The sequence below is a fragment of the Phoxinus phoxinus genome (assembly GCF_949152265.1).
Source record: "Phoxinus phoxinus genome assembly, chromosome: 2".
Taxonomy (NCBI): domain Eukaryota; kingdom Metazoa; phylum Chordata; class Actinopteri; order Cypriniformes; family Leuciscidae; genus Phoxinus; species Phoxinus phoxinus.
Window position 1 is genome coordinate 45,437,925 of NC_136877.1, and position 22,177 is coordinate 45,460,101.

The window sequence follows — 22,177 nt, forward strand, 5'->3', positions numbered from 1 at the left end:
TTTTGTGTCTGTTCCTTTAAATGCAAATGAGCTGCTGCTCCCGGCACAGAGGGCGGAGCTTCAACAGCTCGTGTCCTTTGCAGCTTTGATTACCTCACACAGACACACACTGAAAATTTCAAAAACTTTTAGCCTTTTATGTTCAAACATAAAAGTCGGGCAATGATGGAGAGACTCAAGAAGAAGTGACAACATGTAGACAACCTTTCTAAATGGTTAGTTGAGGAATTTATGTAGCTTACGTGTAGTTATTTTCTAGTAATTGATTAGCATATTCTGTCATGATAATCTATAAATCGTGTTCCGGGTTTAATAGATCCCACATTACACACAATCCAACATTACACACAAACTCAAGTTAGAAAAGTGAAATCATAATCAACCACCCCTTTAAACGACTGTCAAATTAGTCAATGCGCACATCCCTAGTAGAAATTTTGACAGATTTTATGTGCCGGTACTAAATTTTTACATATCGCAGACCCAAAGTGTGATCGTTTCTGTTACTGTTATATCATTTTACCATATTTCCTTAATTTTACCAAAAGCCGTACGATTGGACTCGTGTCTGTGAGTATCTGTATACTTGCCTTAAAGCAAAACATGCAGCATAACTCGCTCCCACAACAGAGACTACACTGACTTAATAAATGAAACAATATAGAGTATGTCATTGGCTTATCATTATTATAAAGACTGCTGCTTTTAATGTATTGTTTAACCTACTTAATTCATGAATTTTGTGTTCCAATGCAGCCCTTGAGACCTTCCTAACAGCTGTTGTGAGGCAGGAGATGAACCAAATGCCCCGCGGGGTGTACCATTCAGCGCTGAGCGGGGGGAATCTGCGCTCTGACCAGGGAAAAACTGTATCTGGAGTTCCTTCCTTCATGCTGAAAACATACGAGAAGAACAAGCAGCCGGGTCTTAAACCTGGCTTAGCAGGTACAGATGCATTCAGCTCACTAATGTGGGTGTTTAAAGAACATTTCAAATTATTATAGCTAGCTACTGTGTGTTTGGTACAATTGAAGTATAAAATGTTCTGTTTGTGCAGTTAAATGTATTAAATAAACATGTTTGCGGTTTGATTGATCGCTTTCAGCTGGGCTTCTACTCTGTTATGACCTTCCTGTTCAGACTGACAAAGATGGACGTCCAATCAGCCGCTTCCTTGTCAGCCGAGGGCGGAGTTATCAACAAATGTTAGCCGCCCTTATTCACGAGGTACCTTTCAGCGTGGACTTATTGGATGAAACTCAATATTTTAATTTGAAAAAGTTGTATTTGACCCCAAAATGATAATAATGTATAATAATATTATTAATTATATTATTCTTTTCACATTTTCCTTCCACGTTTTCATTATCATAATGCTTGGATGTAAAAATGTTTAGTTTGTTTGTAATTCCGTTTTTTGTCATGGGTGATTTGTATTAGATTCTAATTTCAGAAATTATTATTTATTTTGTAAAATGTTTTTTTATTTGTCAATACAATAAAAAATCTATACGATGAAAGGAAGTGCAAACAATAGTACCATAATGTATAAATCCTTTTTTTACAATTTAAATAATTTATATTGTTCACATACGTTTCAGTGTTTTGCTGTTTTGTTCCTCTCAGGTGAACATCCAGCCGTCCGAGTGGCATCGCTCTCTGCTTTTGCCTCAGGCCTGGCGGGGCTTCATGAGCCGGGCTTACCATGCAGCTCTCCGGGTAATTCTGTGTGTCTGTATAACTATCACATCAGATATAGGAGAATAAGACTAGCATTTATAATTAAGGCCATCATTTATGAGATTAAATTAGATGTAATTATTGTCCAGGGTCGAAAGGCAGAGCTGGAGATGCTACAGAAACAGGGTAAAGAGAGTCCAGAGGAACTGCAGTATAAACAGCACTATGCCTGGCTCTGGTAAGATTCACACATCCAGACACATCTACTGTGCAGACTGACCTGGTCCTGGAGTTTGTGTTAAATTCGTGATAAAACAGAAGTGGCGGCAGATCTTTTCTCCCATATCGTGAGACAAAAAACCCCGAAAAAGTTCAGATGTATCAAATTTAAGGCCATAAAAAATCTTAAATTGTATAAGAAACGTTATAATTATCATTTCAAGAGGTCTTAAGTTTGGGGACAGAAAAACAGGAGTCGTGAAACAGCTGTATGTTATTATTAAATCTCAAAAAGGCTATGATTTAGTTGCGAGCGCTGCAGGTTTCAAACAAAAACGCTGCGCTCTTCCGTGTTCTACAGGGTTGTGCTTTCAGAGCTGGTCACAATCAATGAATACACATTTATGCCAAGGGTAATAACCCTCTGAGAGGGTAATCTCTGCTTTTCCATAAGCGCCGCCTACTGGCAGAGAGTAAAAAATTGCATTTTCATTTAAAAGAAGCTATTGTGCATTCTAAAAATCTAAACAATTAGGATAAAGTATATAATCATTTTAAATTAATATAAATATAATAATTTATCATTTTGACTTTCTTAAAAATGGTTTAAGGCTGAAGTGTCGATATTTTACATATATATCATTTATTATTATATATATCTCCAAACATTCCTTTTGCGATTAATTGTAATAATCCAGTGAGATTTTTGTATGCACAAGGAGTCTGACAACAGCCGGTATGATCCACGCAGAGATCTGATCTCACCATCATCGAGTCCATCTGGGATTACATGAAGAAACAGAAAAAACCTGAGACAGAATAAATCCTGAAGAGCTGCAGCAACATCTCTAAGATGCTTGAAGAAACCTATATATTATATTCCTCCCTATGGTGCGAGCTCCAATTACAGTTCACACTTTAGATGCATTCATTATATCCTGACAGCTTCTGAAAGTGCTAAGCTATATATATATATATATATATATATATATATATACAGTATATACATACATTATTCGCAATTATCCCAATACATGCACTAAAATTGACTTTGGCGACAAATGGGTTAAAAGTCATTACAAAATGGCTCAGGCTCAGTTTTGAGAAGTTTTAGTATGAATTGCTTGCAGATGCCATTTGATTTTATATTTTATGAATGCAGTTATGAATGCAATGCCATTCATACATTTTTAAGTGTGACTTGAGCGTTCAAATACTTTTGGAGGGGGGCACTGCATACAAACTCTGCACACTCTTGAACAGGTTTTTATCACAGTGATCTCAGATTTAGCTTTAGAGTTTTTATTAAAAATGGATCTTAAACATCTTATGTCGGCATTTTAGTAACTTTCCCATGACAATAGCCAATAGAGCTGGAAAAACAAAGAAAAATGCACTTTGCACATAATATGTAGTTAAATCTTAAAATAAAGCTATAGATGTAGCTCAGATTCTCACTAAATAGCTCAAAGAACCCCTAACGAGCACACATGTCACAGTTGACCATAAACTACTTGTAATTTGACCATTTGAATTATATTTCATAGTTTTCAGCACAAAAAGCTTAGCACTTTGAGAAACTGTCAAGATGAATGCTGCACTATAATGAAAGCCTCTAAAGAGTGAACTGTAATTGGAGCTTGCACCATAGGGAGGAATGTGAGGGTATTATTTTATACATCTCGTTTGTGTCAAACCATCCAGAGCTGTAGAATTGTGATTGCTCTGGCCTTTTCAGCCGCGTAGAAAAGCCAGAGACTGACATTTCAAAGTCACATACAAATGCATGCACAAATTCATATAATCTTTCAATGTAAACCGGTTGGCATGTATAGGCTGTTATTGTTCACACAGCGTCTCGCCATAATATGCCCTATCGCATAACCACGCGGTCTGGCAGAACACCATAACTCAACCCCTAGGACGCCATTTTGACAGCTTGTCAGCCAATGAGTGATTGATGGGATAGCCTGTTCAGATGGCAGCCAGAGGCTTCATTCCCCATGGCATCACGAATTCTAGTTTGTTCCGCAGTCTTTGTGTAATACAGTTATTACTCTCCTGGGAGCTGAGGGCAGTCCACACGCGGTCACGTGCCCTGAAGCATGCTGGGAGGCTTGGATGGTTTGAGAACACTGGGATTGTAGGGTTACAGCTTTTTATCCCTGCAGAGACAGATGTCAATTAAAGATGGTTTAAGCTTGAGGAAATGAGGTAAACATGTCTGATTTTGTCATATGGGGAATTTGTGTGTTTTTAACTCTTTTAGTAAACAGTGGGGTCCAAAAACTATGAAAATTATTTTGAAATTGAATACAAACTTTACTCATTGTTTATATTATATTAATCTTTAAAGGGGTCTTATTATGCTTTATTTTCAACTTTCTTTAGTGTGTAATGTTGCCGTTTGAGCATGAAAATGGTCTGCAAAGTTACAAAACCACTCCCAAGGGAGTTCTTCTCTATGTCAGTGTCACTGTTTCTGGACTCCCTGAAACTTTGTAGTCTTGAGTTTTCTTCCAGGAACAAATACGTAACAACATTCCTCATTAAAATAATTCCCACCCAAGTCATAAGCAAAATAAAGGATACGAGGCCTGGTTGAGTTGCGTTAGTGGTGTGTTGAAATGCACGGTTATGGTGAGGGGTGTGACATTTCCAAAATAAGCTCAAATGGTTGACCAATCACAACACGCTGATCCAGCCGACCAATCAGAGCACACTGCGCTTTCAGAAGGAGGGGCTTCATAGAGACAGGAACTAAACAGAGTGTTACTGACAGACTGGGAAGAGAGGTGCTGCAACAATGTCAAATATGTGAAAAATAAGGTGTTTTTTGAACTTTCAAGCATGAAAACATTCTAGTAGAGTCCAAAAGAGACTTAGAAAAAGGGCATAATACTCACTCACTGTTTTAGTATTTACAGTGGACCTGAGACCACTAGTGGAAATGCTTCTATTTGCAGTTCTCTGATTTAAATACAAATTTACTTAATTTTTTTTAGTATATTAATTGGAAAGTAACATTGAAAGATTTAAATAAATGTCTTTAGTACCTTTAATGACAGCAGCACTCGAGAGCACTTAGTTTGTGTAAAACTGTATAATGTGATCCTGTATGATTTGAGAATGATTCAAAGAGCATCAGTGAAAGCAACATCTGTCCATTTCAAATTTAACCTAGTATCTTTCTTATCCATTTTATGCCATCGAGTTTCTTTGCTCTAAATGTTTCCGAATATTCCTGCATTTCCAGGTTTAAATTGGACGAATCCCAGATTTTTACTGTGGCCTCAGACTTCTGGGACCCGCTGTACTCCTATGAAGCTGTGCGAGTGATACCTGCGCTCTATAAATCATTGCCTGAGGAGATGAAAGCTCTTCTGTCAGTCTGTGGAGCACTTTAAATCTCTCTCTTTCATTCTGTCTTTTCTCAGGGTCAGAGACCAACTGACTGATGTGGTCAAGTCTGCCGCCAAGTAAGTTACTAAAGCTGCCGATATTTTTGTTCTTTTGTTTCTCTTTTAGAAGCTGAAAGTCTAACCCATTGATTTTTATTTTCTTTCCTAAATCTTTTATTATTAAACCGAGCTCTTTATATTCAGAATCTGCAGTTGGTCTTTATACACCGCAGTCTCTTAGGGAAACTTTTTTCTGTGCTTTATTGATTTCATTGTGAGCTCATAATTGAAAACCAAAAATTTCAGTCCTGTTTTCAGCATATATAATAAAACAATAGCTGTTCAGCATTGCTGCTGTAGTTCTGGTAGAAATCTATGAAAAAGTGTTTTGCTTTCCATTGACAGAGATAGTCCGGTGGTTCAGGGTAACTCTATTTTAGCACTAAGTGGCCTGGCTGTCGTCTTAACCCGATACGAGAGCAACCTTCCTACACAGTCTGAAAGTGGATGTGAGGTGAGATGCTGCTTTATTAAGAGTCCTGGCTTTCCCACTCTCCTTTCAAAACAGTAGCAAAAAGACCAAAAATTTCTTGAAAACTTCAGAATAAACTACTTTTCCGTTCGTAGGTGGGTCCAGACACCCTTCCCACAGTTCATTGGCTGTCGATGGTGACCGACACACTGCTCAGCATTGTGAGCAGTAGCAGGAACCCTAAAGGTCAAGTCTTCCCATGGTTCATTCATGTGAGTTGTAACCCCTCAGGATGGGTGTTCAAAAAAAGTCATTTATTTTTTACAGATTTACAAATGTACTATAGGATTGCTAGGAGCGGTTTTTCCTTGTGGAAGTGTTGCGTTTGGTGAACTAATAAAATATTAAACCTGAGTCAAATCAATATTTTGTGTGCAGTTATTTAATTAGGCCTGTCATCCGGTATCGCGGACTCTCTCGGGCTGCTGCCATTTTGCGACTGTTGTTTTGTGCACTGTTGGATTATAAGATAACAAACAGATAAGATTTAAAAACATCTCAAATCTGTATCTCTTATCCCCATAATTATTTATGTGGCGAAATACCGTGTAATAAGTGGTATGACTGTACCGTGTCTCTTAAAGGAACCGTATGTAAGATTGTGGCCAAAACTGGTACTGCAATCACTTTCAAATGACTGTAGAGCAGTGTATCCCTCCCCCCTGACTCGAGGTTGCCAGATAGGCTGCAGGATCCAGCAGGAACGTAGGCTGCTACAAGGAGCTTCCAATGGCAAGACTAGAGCAGAACTGGCAACCCAAATGCCGAAACACTACAGACTTCGTGATTGGTAGATAGGTGGAGGGTGGCGCATCAGGTCAAAACACAACATGACAACATCAACATCAGTTGAGGGCTGCAACTTAACTTTTAAATGACAATATCCTGGCCGGACTACTGTTGTCAGTGATATAAGTATTTGAAATGAACATGATTTCTTAATGTCTACTGACATATCAGGGCCATTTTATGATTAATTGAAATACATTTCTTACATACGGTTCCTTTAAATGTCCGTCTAGTTGGAACTTGCCGCGCTGAAACTGCTTTCTCCGCGGAAGCTTTGTCTTTAAAGAGCTAATAAAATATTTAAACTCAGATCAATATTTCATTTCTAATTATTTACTTATGTGGCAAATAGCCGTGTAATAAGTGGGATAATGTACATCCAGCCGGTTGTTAGCGCAGAATAAACCCTGACAGGGTGATCAGGACCTCGACACGAAGCGGATCCTCATCACCCTGTCGGGGTTTATTCAGCGATAACAACCGGCTGGATGTACATTATCCCTTACTTAACAAATTAAACCTTGATGTAATTGTACATTATAGCAAAAATGTGGTATTATTTTTTTTGTCTCACACTTTTTAGCGCTCATACTCCGGTGAGAACACAGCGAGTGTGATCGCGCGCTCCTGTGCTGCTCTGGGTCTGGCGTGTTTGGTGCCGGTGTTGGTGACCTCGCGCAAAGAGAGCGTTCCCACTATACTGGGCACTCTGGCGACGGGACTGCCGGACTCGCCCACCGCAGACGAATCTCAGGCAGTGCAGTTTCACAGCGGCCTGGCGCTGGGCATGTTTCTAGCATGGCTGAATGATGAGAGAGTCAGGTGTGTGTGAGTTCATATCATAACAGAGACTTGTAACGCCCCAAAAATTGAACTTGAACTTTTCACCAGACACTCCCAGTTATAAATGAAAAAATGTTTAATAGCTGCATGCGTTTAATGGCTGCAATGCTTACTGACGTGTTTACTTGTTTTCTTTGTTTATTGCAGTGATATATCTGGGCAGTCAGTGGCAGAGCTGCTGAAGAAACATCTGGAACGACTGGAAGTTTGTTGCTTCGATCACAATCTGGAGTACAAGTTAGTCTAATATGTTTTTAGTGTTAATTAAATTTTGCATAGCTTGTTTTTTTGCGTGTGTGTGTACAAAATAATTTTAGTATTTACTTGCATATATACAGTGGTGGCCAAAATGATTAGAATGGAAGATTTTTTTTTATGTTTTAAAAGAAGTCTCTTCTGCTCACCAAGGCTTCATTTATTTGATCCAAAATACAGAAAAAACAGTAAAATATTTTTACAAATTAAAATAACTTTTCTATTTTAATATATTTTAAAATTAAATTTATTTCTGTGCTGGTAAAGCTGAATTTTCCGCATCATTACTCGAGTCTTCAGTGTCACATGATCCTTCAGAAATCATTCTAATATGATGATTTGCTGCTCAAGAAACATTTATTATTATTATCAATGTTGAAAACAGTTGTGTAAAAACATTTTCATGATTATTTGATGAATAGAGAGTTCAAAAGAACAGCATTTATCTGAAATAGAAAGCTTTTGTAACATAATCACTACCGTTTAAAAGATTGGGGTCAGTAAGAGTTATTAAAGAAATTAACATTTATTCAGCTAGAAAAGTGACAATATATACATTTATTATGTTGCAAAAGCTTTCTTCATTTTAATTTTAAATTAAATTATAATTTTATAATTAATATATATAATTTTGTATTATTGTTGTTATTATTATTATGGGTTGTATACTCTTTATCCCCCCTGTACACTAATGCACTCTTAAACCTTTGTTTCGCTCTTTCTCTTTCTCAGTGCTGGTTGTGTGTTGGGTGTTGGTTTGGTCCTGAGTTCTCTCAGTAGCAGTAGTCAGTCTGAGCGGGACCGTGCGCACGTGTCTCTGGCGCTGGACAGACTCGTGCAGACGCTGCAGGACAGCAGCAGCATGAGCCGCATGTTGCAGGAGGTAAAACCGCTTCCAGGTTCACCAACACCTGGGGTTCACGAGGCAACTGTTGATGAAATGCTAATAATCATTTAAATAAAAATGAAAAATATATATAAATCAAACGCTTGCTAAAAAATAAATTGTATTTGTTCACCTGCATGTCATGTGACCATTAACCAACATCAGTGAACAGTGTCCAAAAAAGTTTGACAATTCATTTGTCAAACACATTGTTGACGATGACAGAATTTTTCCCTTAATCAAATAAAAAATAGTTTAAAAAAAAATTAAAAATATATATATAATTCTTACCACTTTCCATCAAGTACTATCAGCGGCAGTTTCTGTGCATCCAAACATTTCTTGTGTCTTGTATCTGTTCTGTCGTCTTCAGGTTTTGGCCTATTCTGTGGCGTGTGTTGCAGTTTCAGCATTTAGCTCAGGCATTATTGAGGCCAGTAAAGCGGAGGAAAGCATGAACACACTCCGCTCCCTGACGGAGGAAAGCCAACAGGTGAGAACTCAAATCTAAGGCACTTGGAGAGTCATAGAACTAAGTTTGGGTTTGTTTGTATTGAAGAATACATTTATGATGTGTGTTTTGTGCATGAGTGATTAAAAGCCACATTTTTTTAGTCACACTTTAATAAGGCATTTATTCTGTGTGTTTTTAGACGCCAGGCTTTGCTTTGGCGTTGGGACTGACAGTGTTTGGCCTGTCTTGTTTTGGTCATGGTAAAGCTATGGACATCCAGCCCCGTCTGCTGGCCGCCTGGACCAAGATACTGCTGGCAGAGGTGATATTTTGAGCCCAATATAATTCTCTGAACAATAAAACGTGTTATTTCCATATGTTATGCATATTTTTGCCATTATGCATATATGAAGGCTTGCTGGCCATAATTTTATGTGGTGCAACCACTTTATTATCCATTTCAAAGCTGCTTCAGGTGGAAAAAAAGTCAGTGGAAAGAAACGGACAACTAAGAAATTCAGCGTAGAAACAAATGTAGTTTGTCTCCCGGCCCCTTGAGAAACAGTGTGTTGTTGTGCCGTAGTAAATGAACTATATATCAGGATCTGGTCTAAGGCACAGGTCCAGAATGTAAGGTTGAGTCTTTGTCTGTCTGAGATCTTCGTTTTGGTCTAGGAAGTTCTGGCATCAACACTAGATCTCAGCTTTCATGAGGGAGAAACTAAACTGTCATTTTTTTTTTTTTTTTTCATTCTCTAGGGTTGTCCCACAATGCAGAGGCTGTCCGCCCTCAATGGACTGATCGCATTAGTGGGGTCTGAGACGGCTCTCATTCAGGTAATTTAAGGGGTCATATGATGCGGTTTTAAAAGTTCTTTATTTTGTTTATTGGGTGTAATAGAATAGGTTGACATGCTTCAAAAACGCATAATTTTTTAGGTACTGTACATTATTGCAGGACTTCTTTTCTCAGTCTGATTGGCCAGCTGCCCCAGAGCATTGTGATTGGCCAAACACCTTAAACACCCCTTACCGTTATGTGTCCGACATTTTAAAGAGAGATACATAAAACGCATTTCCGTTCTGATTAGGGCTGGGGATTGATTTTTTTTTTTTTTACTAATGCACAATTTGCTGTAATTAATTGCAATTAATCGCATTTCCCCCAAGCTTGTTATCATCAACATTTAAACGTAGAATCACCTAATTAAATTAAACACAGTGGAAAAAAAGGAACAGAAAATAGCCCTATATTCAAATAATATTAAACATCAGTATATCCATATATTATTCTTCATTCAGTTCTATGCAACATATTCAGATTTAACTTTTATTTTTATTTTTACTAATTATCAAAATAAAGTTTAGTCCTACAAAGCTATTATTACCAGAGTTTGTGATCAGAGCAGGTAATTTTACCATTGTTGCCCAGCATGGCTATACCAGCTCAGGAGGGCTATTGCAAACAGAAGTCTACTACTGAGAAATGACACGTTATTTGAGCGGACTTTGCTTTTCCAGTGCGTGAACGGTACATAACTGGAGCGTTTGGGGCGTGAACGAGTGAGCAGAGAGCGCAGCAGCGTGCCCACACACCAGGGTTATTATAGTTTTGCATTATTCATTAGTTTTTATTTTTATTTCGTTTTAACTTTGTGTTTTCAAATTCAGTTTAGTTTTAATTAGTTTCTAACGTGGGTTTGCTAGTTTAGTTTAGTTTTTATTTTTTGAAAATGCTTAGTTTTAGTTTAGTTTTAATTAGTTTTAGTATTAGTTTTAGTCTTTGTCTCCGACAGGCTGCAATCGGGAGCCCGACGCGAAGCGGAGGGATCTTGAGCAGCCTGAAGGGGTTATTCCCAATAACTACCGACATTATCCCGCTTATTACATGGCTACCTATCAAATAAATCACTACTTTGAAACAAAATATTGATTTAAAAAGGAGTTTATTGATAGTTTACGATTGTATTGCTTCCGCTAAGCTTCCGCCAAAGAAAATAGTGCGCTCCGTCTACGGTTAGAATTCTGTGAGTCCATATAGCAACGCTCTGTTTTTCATGGCAACGGTCTGTTATACTCCGCAGCGGTGTGTTATCAAGAAATAACAGACCGCATTCTACATTGGAATTCAACCAAGCCATGTAATAAAACAAAATATAAACTTAAAAAGGATGGGACAAATGGGCTGCCAATGTAGATCAGAAGGCCGTTGAAAAAGAAAAGAAATAAAGTATTAAATCCCGAGATGTATCGAATCAAAAGGTACGTCGGTCCATCGGGCATTTGCCCGGAATGCCAGATTACCATTACAGCCCTGCAGCTTATAACGTTAGTGTTTTGACAACGACAACACAAGTGCATTTTAAGTTACCTCAAACTTGCGACTAGTTAACTTTTTAAAGAAGGCCCAATTGCTTCTCATATGAACATTATATACAGAGAATATAAAATATTTGTATACCACTTTTTATGTGTGTGATTGTGTAAGTGATTGTGTAAAGGTGTTTATGAGATACCATCCTTTTGCGAACTTGCTTCAAACGTGTGTGACTGTGTGTGTGTGTGTGTCGTGCATGCATGCGAGTGACAGAGAGACGGAGGGACAGCAGGGAAAGGAAACACAGCTGAGCGAATTCTCTGCGTGTTTTTAAATAGCGTCGAAGGAAAGACATTGACAAAGACGAAAACTAAGGACATTTACTCTATAATTTTATTTTATTTTAGTTAGTTTTGTCAACCACACATTACAGTTTTATTTAGTTCTCGTTTTTTTGTTTTGTCTCGTTTTTATTTTTATTTCAGTTAACGACAATGTTTTTTCCCATCTAGTTTTAGTTTTTTCGTTCGTTTTCGTTAACGATTATAACCCTGCCACACACACACACACGGAACGGAGAGCGCGGCGCACACACGGAGCGGAAAAGACCAGCTCGTGAAACCTGATCGACGAACACGGAGGGACGGGGCGGCATATTTTCGGTTTATATTTTCTGCCTTTTTCTTTCTTTTGTCCAAAAACCGGCAGATAATTTTCGGCAGCCGAAAATTCGGTGCATCCAGCTTCTATAGTATTTCAATTCAGCTTTGCTAATTGTACACAGCATCTTTGTTTTGTCCTTGTCCTTCTCCATCATGACAGGGTGACTTTGGTTCGGCACACTCGCAGTAGCAGCCGCAACAGGAAGTCATTAAAACGAGGGAAAAAAAAGTGCTGCGTCAATTGCGTTATTTTTTTAAAATGCGTTAAACATCTCAAATTAATCGCAAAGATTACCGCGTTAATTGTGTAGCGTTTACTACAGTAAAGTTGAGCGAGTGGATCAGGTATTCAGAGCTGGAGTGAGTGAGTGGAGGCGGGGCTAATTCGCATATTCATTTATCCATATATATTAAATTAAGCAAGAGTGTAGAGTTACATTCAAACATTTTTAATGCATGAAGACATTTTCACAGGGAAAAAAACTTTTAAATATGTAATTTTGGTGATCAAACATGAGTCTTAAGGGATAAAATGATTGACTACAGGGGGACTTTAATTTATACAGTGAAGACTATGCAGTGTTATTTTACTTACAGCTAGAATGTTCTTTTTCCTCATATATTATTCTACAGTGAGTCCATTATCATATGTTTAGGTGCTAGTTAAATGCCAGTCTCGTATGGGCACTGCCCTTTTTCACCCACACCTGTGCCAGGCTGGTCTTTGTGTGGCAAATTACACTCCTCCGTGCCCACCCACTTTCCAGACACTTACACACACACACACACACACACACACACACACACATAGAGAGAGAGAGAGAGAGAGAGAGAGCAAATGCTGTCTCGCCTTTTTAAATGCAAATGCCACCATACTTGGAAGGTAGCCAGGAAGTGTCGCTATAGAAACGCTGGGACTTGACAGCGGTCTCTGCAAAGATTTCTTCTCTCAGTGTGAATCGGAGCCTTGTGAATGTCTCGGATTACTCTGCCGCCCCACAGATGAAAAGATTTGTGTTAATGTGACTTAAAGTCACTGAACAAACACTTTCAGCGCATTCAAACTCCCACATCAGTTAATTCCTTCTCGAATCAAATCTTGAATGTAGCTCGTTTAGCTGGTCACTGTTCCTTTCAGATCCGAACTAACCAGTGGTACTAGTGAACAAGATATTTGAACTAACTGATTGCTTTTTTTCTACTCTGTTTAGTAACTTTTTGCACGTACATGTAAGCGGATCGACCTCAGAAAGTTGACTACTGCTGGGAAAATAATACGGCAGTAACAGCAGTGGGCAACATGAGGGCACTGTAGAGTTAAATAATCCAGTTGGAGAAAACACATGAATCCTTTGTGTTTCTATTTGTGACAACAAAAGCAGTGGGTTTATAACTAGTCTTGAAGGTCATTTAAAAAAAAAAAAACTTAAAAATAAAAGAAATTATTAAATTCCAGCCTAATATGTATTTTAATAGTCATAAAACTTGAATGTAAACACAAAATTGTAGCCTGGCTGTAAAGCAGCCATTACTCCAGTCTTCAGTCAGTGTCACATGATCCTTCAGAAATCAGTCTAATGTGCTGATTTTGTGCATTGGTGCTTAAACAAATCTTACTGACCCCAAACCTTTAAACACCGGGTTCGTACAAGTTGCTTAAAGTGCTTGAATTTTTTTAATTGAAGTCCTGGAAAACCCTTGAAAACAGCCATTTTTATGAAAAGGTACTTGAAAAGTGCTTAAAATTATTTAAAGACAATATATGTGAAATTAGTGTGTAATTGTATCGACAAAACAATCTTTTGAAGCTAAATTAACGCTGAAGCCGGTCTGATATAGAGCCATTTCGCACGACTATGAGTGTGATATTGCTCATAAATAAATATCCAAGTTTATGATACAGCTTTCATTCTTCAGGTATATTAATATCATATATTCATACATTTAAAATCAGTTTGAATAAGGAAAGAATTTTTTAGAATTTGAAAGATAATAGAGATGTTGTTTGATAAGTGAGATCTAATGCTTAATTGTTAAAACTCTTTCAATTCACTTAACTGTTTTGCTTTATTTGTTGCAACTGGTTAGTTTGAATTTGAGGTAGGCTTATACTGTGTCCTTGAACTCTTCGATCTTCAGAAAGTGTGTTTGTGTCTCCATTAGTTGAAGAGTGAGACAGAGGAGTCCTCACAACAGCAGGGCCGACTGAACGAGGTCATCCGAGCCCTTACACAGGTTAGCATTCATGAACATGTATATACTGGAAGTGAAACAATGGTTTGATTGAAGTTACGTTCTCATGCCATCCTCTGCACTAGATCATCACCTTCTCAGGAACTATAGGTCTGCAGTCTAACGGAGCATGTCTGCTGGGACACCTGCATCTGGCCCAGATGTGCAGCAGCCACAGTCGAACCGCAGGTGAGACTGCAGTTATTCACAATAACCGTAGTCATCTGAGGGGCTTCTATTTATTTATTATTACTGTTGTTGATGATAGTAATAATAAAATGTAAAAAGTCAAAGTAATTTTTTTAAATTGTTATTTTATATTTGTTAATAATAATAATAAAATACCGGTACATCTAAAATGCAAAATTGTCAGTCTTCTGTCTTTTTATTAAAAACAAAACAATATTCATACAGTAAAATAGTAATATTGAATTATCAATGTTGCTGTTGATGATAATTAAATTATCATAATAAAAAAATGTTGGTGATCAAAGATGAGTTTTTAAGTGATAATATATATATATATATATATATATTAGGGCCGGGACTCGATTAAAAAAACTAATCTAATTAATTAGAGGCTTTGTAATTAATTAATCTAAATTAATCGCATTTTAATCGCATATAAATATTTGACCTGAGAACGGTGAGAAGTAATTTTTTTCACATGGATTTTTAGTATACCATTGAATAATGACTGAATACATAAGCTTAAGCAACAAAATATTGTTTATTTTTGTTCAACCAAGTCCAGCAGACCAGTGCTATTTTTGCCATTAAGTGTAGCAATAGCCGCTTCGAATTCCTTGTTGCATAGCTTGCACACAACCACGCTCTTATCGACGCTTCCATCCGTTCGTTTTTTATAACAAAATGTCCCATCCACGGGGCCAACCAAAGCGGTCTCGTCAGCTTCTTTGTTGATGTTCACTGTGGTTTGTTGTTGTCTGAAGTTATTAAGTTATGAACATAGACGGTTATGAGCATAGACATGTATAAAGGCTAGATGGCTTACCGGCGCTGAGAGCCAATGGGGCCCGACGACGTCACACGGCGGCCATTTTAGGACAGGTCCGCTCGTCCAGATATGACATTAAAGTCTATTGTGCATGTAGTGCTGAAATAACTATATCTTGCTCAATTTTCAACCGATTTTCAAACGGCTTGGTGTGTCATAAACGTCAGGGATGCGGCTATTTAACTGCATACTGCATACATTCAAAACGTGAAGCTACAATTTAAACATCGGCATCAGCACAAATCATAGCCACGTTAATAAGGTTTGTAATAAACCAAACCGTTTGTAAATCCGTCAAGAATTCAGCAAGTTACGAGCATTTGTCACTCACCTTCCGTCCACAGCAGCAGGGAGCAGCAGCGCAGTCACCTGACCTAAGATGGCCGCCAAGTTGACGACACAGCTGACTCCGCCTTGAGCCATCTAGCCTTTATACATGTCTATGGTTATGAACGCTATTGGTGCTCCAGTATAATCGGTCCGCCTAAACTCATCCAGTGAGAAACGTTCCGCGGTGCAAAAATAAGTGCGATTAAAATGCGTTAAAAAAATTTAACGCGTTATTTTTTGTGTAATTAATTAATCTTAATTAACGCGTTAAAGTCCCGGCCCTAATATATACAGTAGCAAAAAAATTAAATATCTCGTCAGTTTTTCCAATTTCGTGCAGCCCTAAATATTAGTAGTACTACAAATTGTTTATAAAACATGAAATATAAAAATATTATAGTTTTTATGTTTACTACTACCACTAAATAATAATAGCTAAATAATAAAAAATAACAAAACACAAACAAATGTATACTGTATAAATGGAAGAAGAGCAATAAAACATACTTCTCCACCTCTCTTTAACAGTTCCTCAGGACTTTGGTTATCTCCCAGAGAAAAGTGTCATCCGAGCGAGTGTCGACTTCATCACTGAAGCAGGAAGGAAAGGTAACACTCACTCTTCTAATCTAATGCTTGCTGTCTAATAAAAGAAAGCTCTCTGTTAAATACTAATGCTGTGACTCCAGGGCCTGAGTTCACCGCTCCACACCTGGTGAAGACGGTTCTGGCCGCTTTAGGCTCGGTTGGTGGAAGCTTCCAGTATCCTCCAGTCAACTGGAGTGCCATCCTCTCTCCGCTGATGAGACTCGGCTTTGGTCAGCTTCCTCTTCCTCCTCATCATCATCATCTTGAATTAGTGTTTTATAGGAAATGATTTTGAAGTGTTCACCTGTGTGTAGGTGAGGAGGTGCAGCATCAGTGTTTAGAGTTGGCTGCCAGTCAGGCCCAGTCCTCCCAGAGTGCCTCACTCTTCCTCGGCATCTGGCTTGTGCCTCCCCTGGTTCTCAGCCTGAGTGTGAGTGTTTGTTTCTTTCTGTGTGTAATAGATGTTTGAGGTTTCTCTATGCAGATTATTATGATGGGTTTTTTAATACCATAAATTGCTAGTTTTAGATGTGCAAGCCCTGCCAATATGTTCTTCAAAAAGTTTGTTGAAATGTATGATGTTGAAGTATTTTTATATTATGTAATATATTATGTACAGTGTGTGTGTGTGTGTATATACACATACATACATACATACATACATTTAAATAATAATAAAAAATGATAATCTGCAAGTTCAGGAACTCGGTTAAAATATAATAAATAAATACTGAAAAAAATAGTTGCATTGTTTTTAATGAGAGTAATGGTAATAAATAAATTCATGTTTTTTGCCATAAACGAGCAGTCCTACATGACGGCGAGTTTTACATGTGCATATTTCTGCTCTTATTTTATTTAGAAAATGTGTACATTTAGTTCCTGGGGGCCATATGTAGAATTCAGAAACCCTTGTTCTTAGCGACACCGGTGGCTATTAAGTGAACTGCAGATGAGTGCTGCGCGCTTTCTTCTCAATAACAATGTAAACGCTCAACACAAATGACAGCGCTGAGAAATTGTTTATTAAGCGAATAATACATGACAAAACTTCATTATAACCATAACTTTTCCTTTTGTTATATTCATAAGATGTTATGTTGAATGTATCTTGTAAGGATGCTGAAAAGTGAAGTAGTAATTAGTATATAATTTTCTGTAAGTAGTTCATCATGGTTTTCCAGCTTTAAAATGTGTCTGTCTCTTGTCTATCCCGGGACCCTCCACAGCTCCGCACCAGGGCTTACCTGTACGAGTGCCTGAGCTCCTGGATGAAGCATGTGGCTGAAGACAAACTGCAGGTGTATGTGGACAGTCTGGCAGTGCAGCAGTTTGAGCCCGACACACGTGCCCAGCGCTTGCCCCTGTGCCTGTCCATCCTGCGTGGCCTGTCCAAAGCCATGGCGGTCCCCAACCCGCCCCAAAACTGCTGGACCGCTCTGTGCTCTGCCACTGAAAAGATCTATAACCTCTTATCTGATAATATACCGGTATGTCCTGGCATTTACCTAAAGGTCGTGACACACCAAGCCAATGGTCAGCCCAGGGTTTGCATTGTGTTCCACACCGTCAGCACTAGTCGGACCCCTATAGACTTTTGATACCAACTTATACAGTTAAAAAAACGAAATCAGGCACAAAAGTATTGTTTGCTAAATTGATCAGTCTAAAATTAAATATATTCTTTTGATAATCTGCTTATTTTACTTGGACTTCATAAGACCAATCATTTTTGAGTGAATTAAATCAACTGACTGCAAACCTTTTATATGCTACGTCAAAAACTTAAATGGAGCTTGTTTAAATAAACATGACCAAAAACAACCAAACGGGAACGTTGTGTGGAGGTACAGTGCAACCACAGGAGAACCTTTTAGTTGGTTGGTTCCCTTAATGTTTAGGGAACGTTATAACCCTGAGGGAACGTTCCCTAAACGTTCGTTTTTGGTTTGGTTCAAACTAACCTTTAGAGTACCATAAACTAACGTTCCCTAAACGTTCTGTGTTAGTGGGGTAGACGATTATTTCCTTACACGCGTACAAGCTAGTTAGCAGTCGCCTGCAGTCTTATGCCTGGTTCAGATTACAAGATTTTTTTTGTCTGTTATAATAGTCACTGTGTCAGATTACGACTCCTAAATTATTTGGACTCCTAAAATCTTTGTTGTGTTGTGGACAAGAAACGTCAGACTACACGTTGTTTTCTGACCAGTCATCGCATGCCGTCTCACACGCACACATTCACTTGCACACATATATACTCTCACTCTCGCTCACTCACTCACTCTCGCTCACTCACTCACTCTCGCTCACTCACTCACTCACTTGTGCACACACACTCACTCTCGCTCACTCACTCACTTGAGCACACACACTCACTCTCGCTCACTCACTCACTTGAGCACACACACTCACTCTCGCTCACTCACTCACTTGAGCACACACACTCACTCTCGCTCACTCACTCACTTGAGCACACACACTCACTTGAGCACACACACACTCACTCTCGCTCACTCACTCACTTGCACTCTCGCTCACTCACTCTCGCTCACTCACACACACACACACACTCACTCACTTTTGCACACGCACTCACTCTCGATCACTCACACACTCACTCACTCAATCGCGCAAGCACACTCACTCGTGCACACACTCACTCACTCGTGCACACACACACACACTCGCTCACTCACTCACTATCGTTCACTCACTCACTCGCGCACACACACTCACATACACTCACTCACTTGCTCACACACATACACACTCACTCACTTACTTGCACACACACACACACTCACTCACTCTCACTCACTCACTCTCACTCACTCACTCACTCACTCGTGCACACACACTCACTCGTGCACATACACTCACTCGTGCACACACTCCCTCACTCGTGCACACACACTCACTCGTGCACACACACTCACACACACTCACTCACTTGCGCACACACACACACTCACTCTTGCTCACACACACATACACACTCACTCACTCACTTACTTGCACACACACTCACTCACTCTCGCTCACTCACTCACTTGAGCACACACAATCACTCACTTGAGCACAGACACTCACTCACTCTCTCTCGCTCACTCACTCACTTGTGCACACACACTCACTTGAGCACACACACTCACTCACTCTCGCTCACTCACTCAATTGAGCACACACACTCACTCACTTGAGCACACACACTCTCGCTCACTCACTTGAGCACACACACACACACACACTCACTCTCACTCACTCACTCACTCGGACTCTCGCTCACTCACACTCACACACACACACACACACACACTCACTCAACTCACTCACTTTTGCACACACACTCACTCTCGATCACTCACACACACACTCACTTACTCACTCACTCGCGCTGTCACGCACGCACACACACTCACTTACTCACTCACTCGCGCTGTCACGCACGCACACACACTCACTCGCGCACACACTCACTCACTCTCGCTCACTCGTGCACACACACTCACTCACTCGTGCACACACACTCGCTCACTCACTCACTCGCGCACACACACTCACTCTCGCTCACTCACTCACTCGTGCACATACACTCACTCGTGCACATACACTCACTCGTGCACACACACTCCCTCACTCGTGCACACACACTCACTCAATCGTGCACACACACTCACTCACTTGCGCACACAGACACACTCACTCACTCTTGCTCACTCACACACACACATACACACACACTTACTCACTCACTTACTTGCACACACACTCACTCAATCAGAGTGACGCGACGTCGGTTGTCGCCTACTATGACACACTATACGAGATGAAACGATCGAATCTTGCGTCCCGACGCCCGTTGTCGTTTACGGATCCCCACGACACCCTACGTCAAACGGATCGTGCCAAAAGCGGTGTGTTCAAGTGCAGCTTTTTGGACGCAGCCCACATGACGCGACAACATTGTCAGCTTTCGTCGCTTCTCGTTCTTTTACGTTGGCTTGATGTGTGTCAGCCTTAATGGAAGATGTGTTTATAGTCAAACATGTTGATAAAGCATTGAACACTTGACAGTCACACTGCTGCTGTACAGTGATATGTCTCTGTTTTTGTGTTGGTCTGTAGGCTGGTGAAGTGGACCTCTATGAAGAGATGTGTTCGTGTCTGTCTGAACTGAGCGACACTGAGGTAGACCGCATAATCAAAGTCACTGAGGTAAAATATAACTAATGTTTGTGATTTATAGCTTCATAAATCTGATTCTGATTTAATCTTTATAAATATGCATCATGATATGTAGTCGTAATGTCTTGCGTCAGGGAAATGAACACATTGTTTCACTGTGCAAGCTAGTGAGTCCACTGTTCAAGATGCGTATAAAATGACATCAAATGGTTAATAATGAAGAGAAGACTGAATAACCAAATTAAATGCTTTTTCTTGGTCACACCACATCATGAGGGTCATTTTAAAGGTCATTCCACAAAAAGTGTGCCTCTGGTTTTTCATTAACATGTAAATAGTGACTTTAACTGTGTACAAATAATGCCAGCAGCATTATAGAGTGCAATAGAGTCTGGAAGTAAAAACACATTTTCTCATAACGTATAAACCTTTAAAAGTAGGCCTACTGTGAGCTACGAGGTTGTTAATCGATGGTATTTGCTCCTGTTGAACAGGTCAGCCCTCATTTGTCACCTTATTTTTTTAAATAATCGTGTTTAACTCTTTCACTGCCAAGTTTACAGCCACCACCAGCATTTTTTTAAATAATTTTCACAAAGTTTTCATGGCCATCAGAATATTTATTTTGTATGAATATCTGAACATGCAATATATCCAAAAAGAAAATAACCTCTTCTTTAAAAAAATAACAAAATTAAATAAATATTTGCTATGAATAGATCAATATTATCTATTATAATTATTATTATTTATTGTCTTGACATATTTGTTTGGTTTTAGTGAACATAATATTTTGTTTTAAAGACTTAAAGTTGTGTCCCCAGGTTTTGCATCCTGCAGTGGATGTGATAGTTCTTTTAGCGTCAAATTGAGTAATTTATCATGTCATGTAACAGCCATCCCAGATGCAATTTACAAGTGAAATGACTTGCTCAAAGGTACACTGACACGGAGACATTAAATCAACACACTGTTTTTGTGCTCCCTCTACAGGCTAATGTCGAAAAAACAACTTTCATCCTATCCTACCTGACCTCTAAAGGCAGAGTCCCTCTCCTCGGGCTCAATGATGTCATCAGTACCATCCTCCGGGTGGGGAATAAAAAACAAATAAGCTGGCTTCTTCTGCAGGGCCTCCACCAATCACGGTTCGCCTCTAGTCCCAATACAGGTACGCTAATAAAACTGATGTATATAATAGTAGAAACAGTGCTTGAGTAAAAAGGTATACCGTTCAAAAGTCTGAGATCATTAAGACCGCAAACCTTCCATTTCAAATAGCCACTCTTTGATGAAATTGTTGTTTTGGAAAGTAAAATGTTTGTTTGTTTTCAGGGGTCTCGAAACGAATGGAGTGGCTACTGGAATTAATGGGCCACATCAGAAACGTTGCGTACGGATCTCCCTCTGTTAAATGTGTCAACGTTATAGAGGTATGTGCAATATGACTGCGCTGCAAAATCTTTTTGCTTCAATTTATTGGCCACTGGTTACTTTATAGTCATGTGTGGATTTGCCTCTCAGAAGAGCATTCACTGTCATCTGGAAAGTGTTTTTAGTTGCCTTGCTGTGGGCCTAATGATATAAACAGTTATTTTGTCTATAAAACGCATTGCCCGCTGCAGGAAACAAGAAACTACCTGTTCACTGACAGATTAAAACTATGCGGTAACGCAGCGCTTTTTACTTGGTCAAAACAATCATACTAAAAATAAATTTGAGTGTGTTGAAAGTTACGCTGTTTGTTCGCTCGGTGGCTGCTATGAGACTCCAGTAAGCTAGA

General features: G+C 39.1%; 1 protein-coding gene across 1 annotated transcript in view; it reads left to right on the plus strand.

Moving 5' to 3' along the window:
• The window catches only part of focad (focadhesin), a 61,296-nt gene that overhangs the window by 36,638 nt on the left and 2,481 nt on the right, over positions 1-22,177 (plus strand). The window contains exons 20-41 of the mRNA XM_079600049.1: positions 757-945; positions 1,106-1,227; positions 1,627-1,719; positions 1,830-1,918; positions 5,337-5,378; positions 5,706-5,814; positions 5,928-6,044; positions 7,205-7,443; positions 7,612-7,701; positions 8,452-8,602; positions 8,979-9,098; positions 9,259-9,381; positions 9,819-9,896; positions 14,202-14,273; positions 14,357-14,459; positions 16,147-16,227; positions 16,308-16,436; positions 16,521-16,636; positions 17,436-17,696; positions 20,335-20,424; positions 21,388-21,565; positions 21,730-21,827. Of these exons, the coding sequence (XP_079456175.1) occupies positions 757-945; positions 1,106-1,227; positions 1,627-1,719; positions 1,830-1,918; positions 5,337-5,378; positions 5,706-5,814; positions 5,928-6,044; positions 7,205-7,443; positions 7,612-7,701; positions 8,452-8,602; positions 8,979-9,098; positions 9,259-9,381; positions 9,819-9,896; positions 14,202-14,273; positions 14,357-14,459; positions 16,147-16,227; positions 16,308-16,436; positions 16,521-16,636; positions 17,436-17,696; positions 20,335-20,424; positions 21,388-21,565; positions 21,730-21,827 (2,690 nt within the window). The remainder of the gene's footprint in view (positions 1-756; positions 946-1,105; positions 1,228-1,626; positions 1,720-1,829; positions 1,919-5,336; positions 5,379-5,705; positions 5,815-5,927; positions 6,045-7,204; positions 7,444-7,611; positions 7,702-8,451; positions 8,603-8,978; positions 9,099-9,258; positions 9,382-9,818; positions 9,897-14,201; positions 14,274-14,356; positions 14,460-16,146; positions 16,228-16,307; positions 16,437-16,520; positions 16,637-17,435; positions 17,697-20,334; positions 20,425-21,387; positions 21,566-21,729; positions 21,828-22,177) is intronic.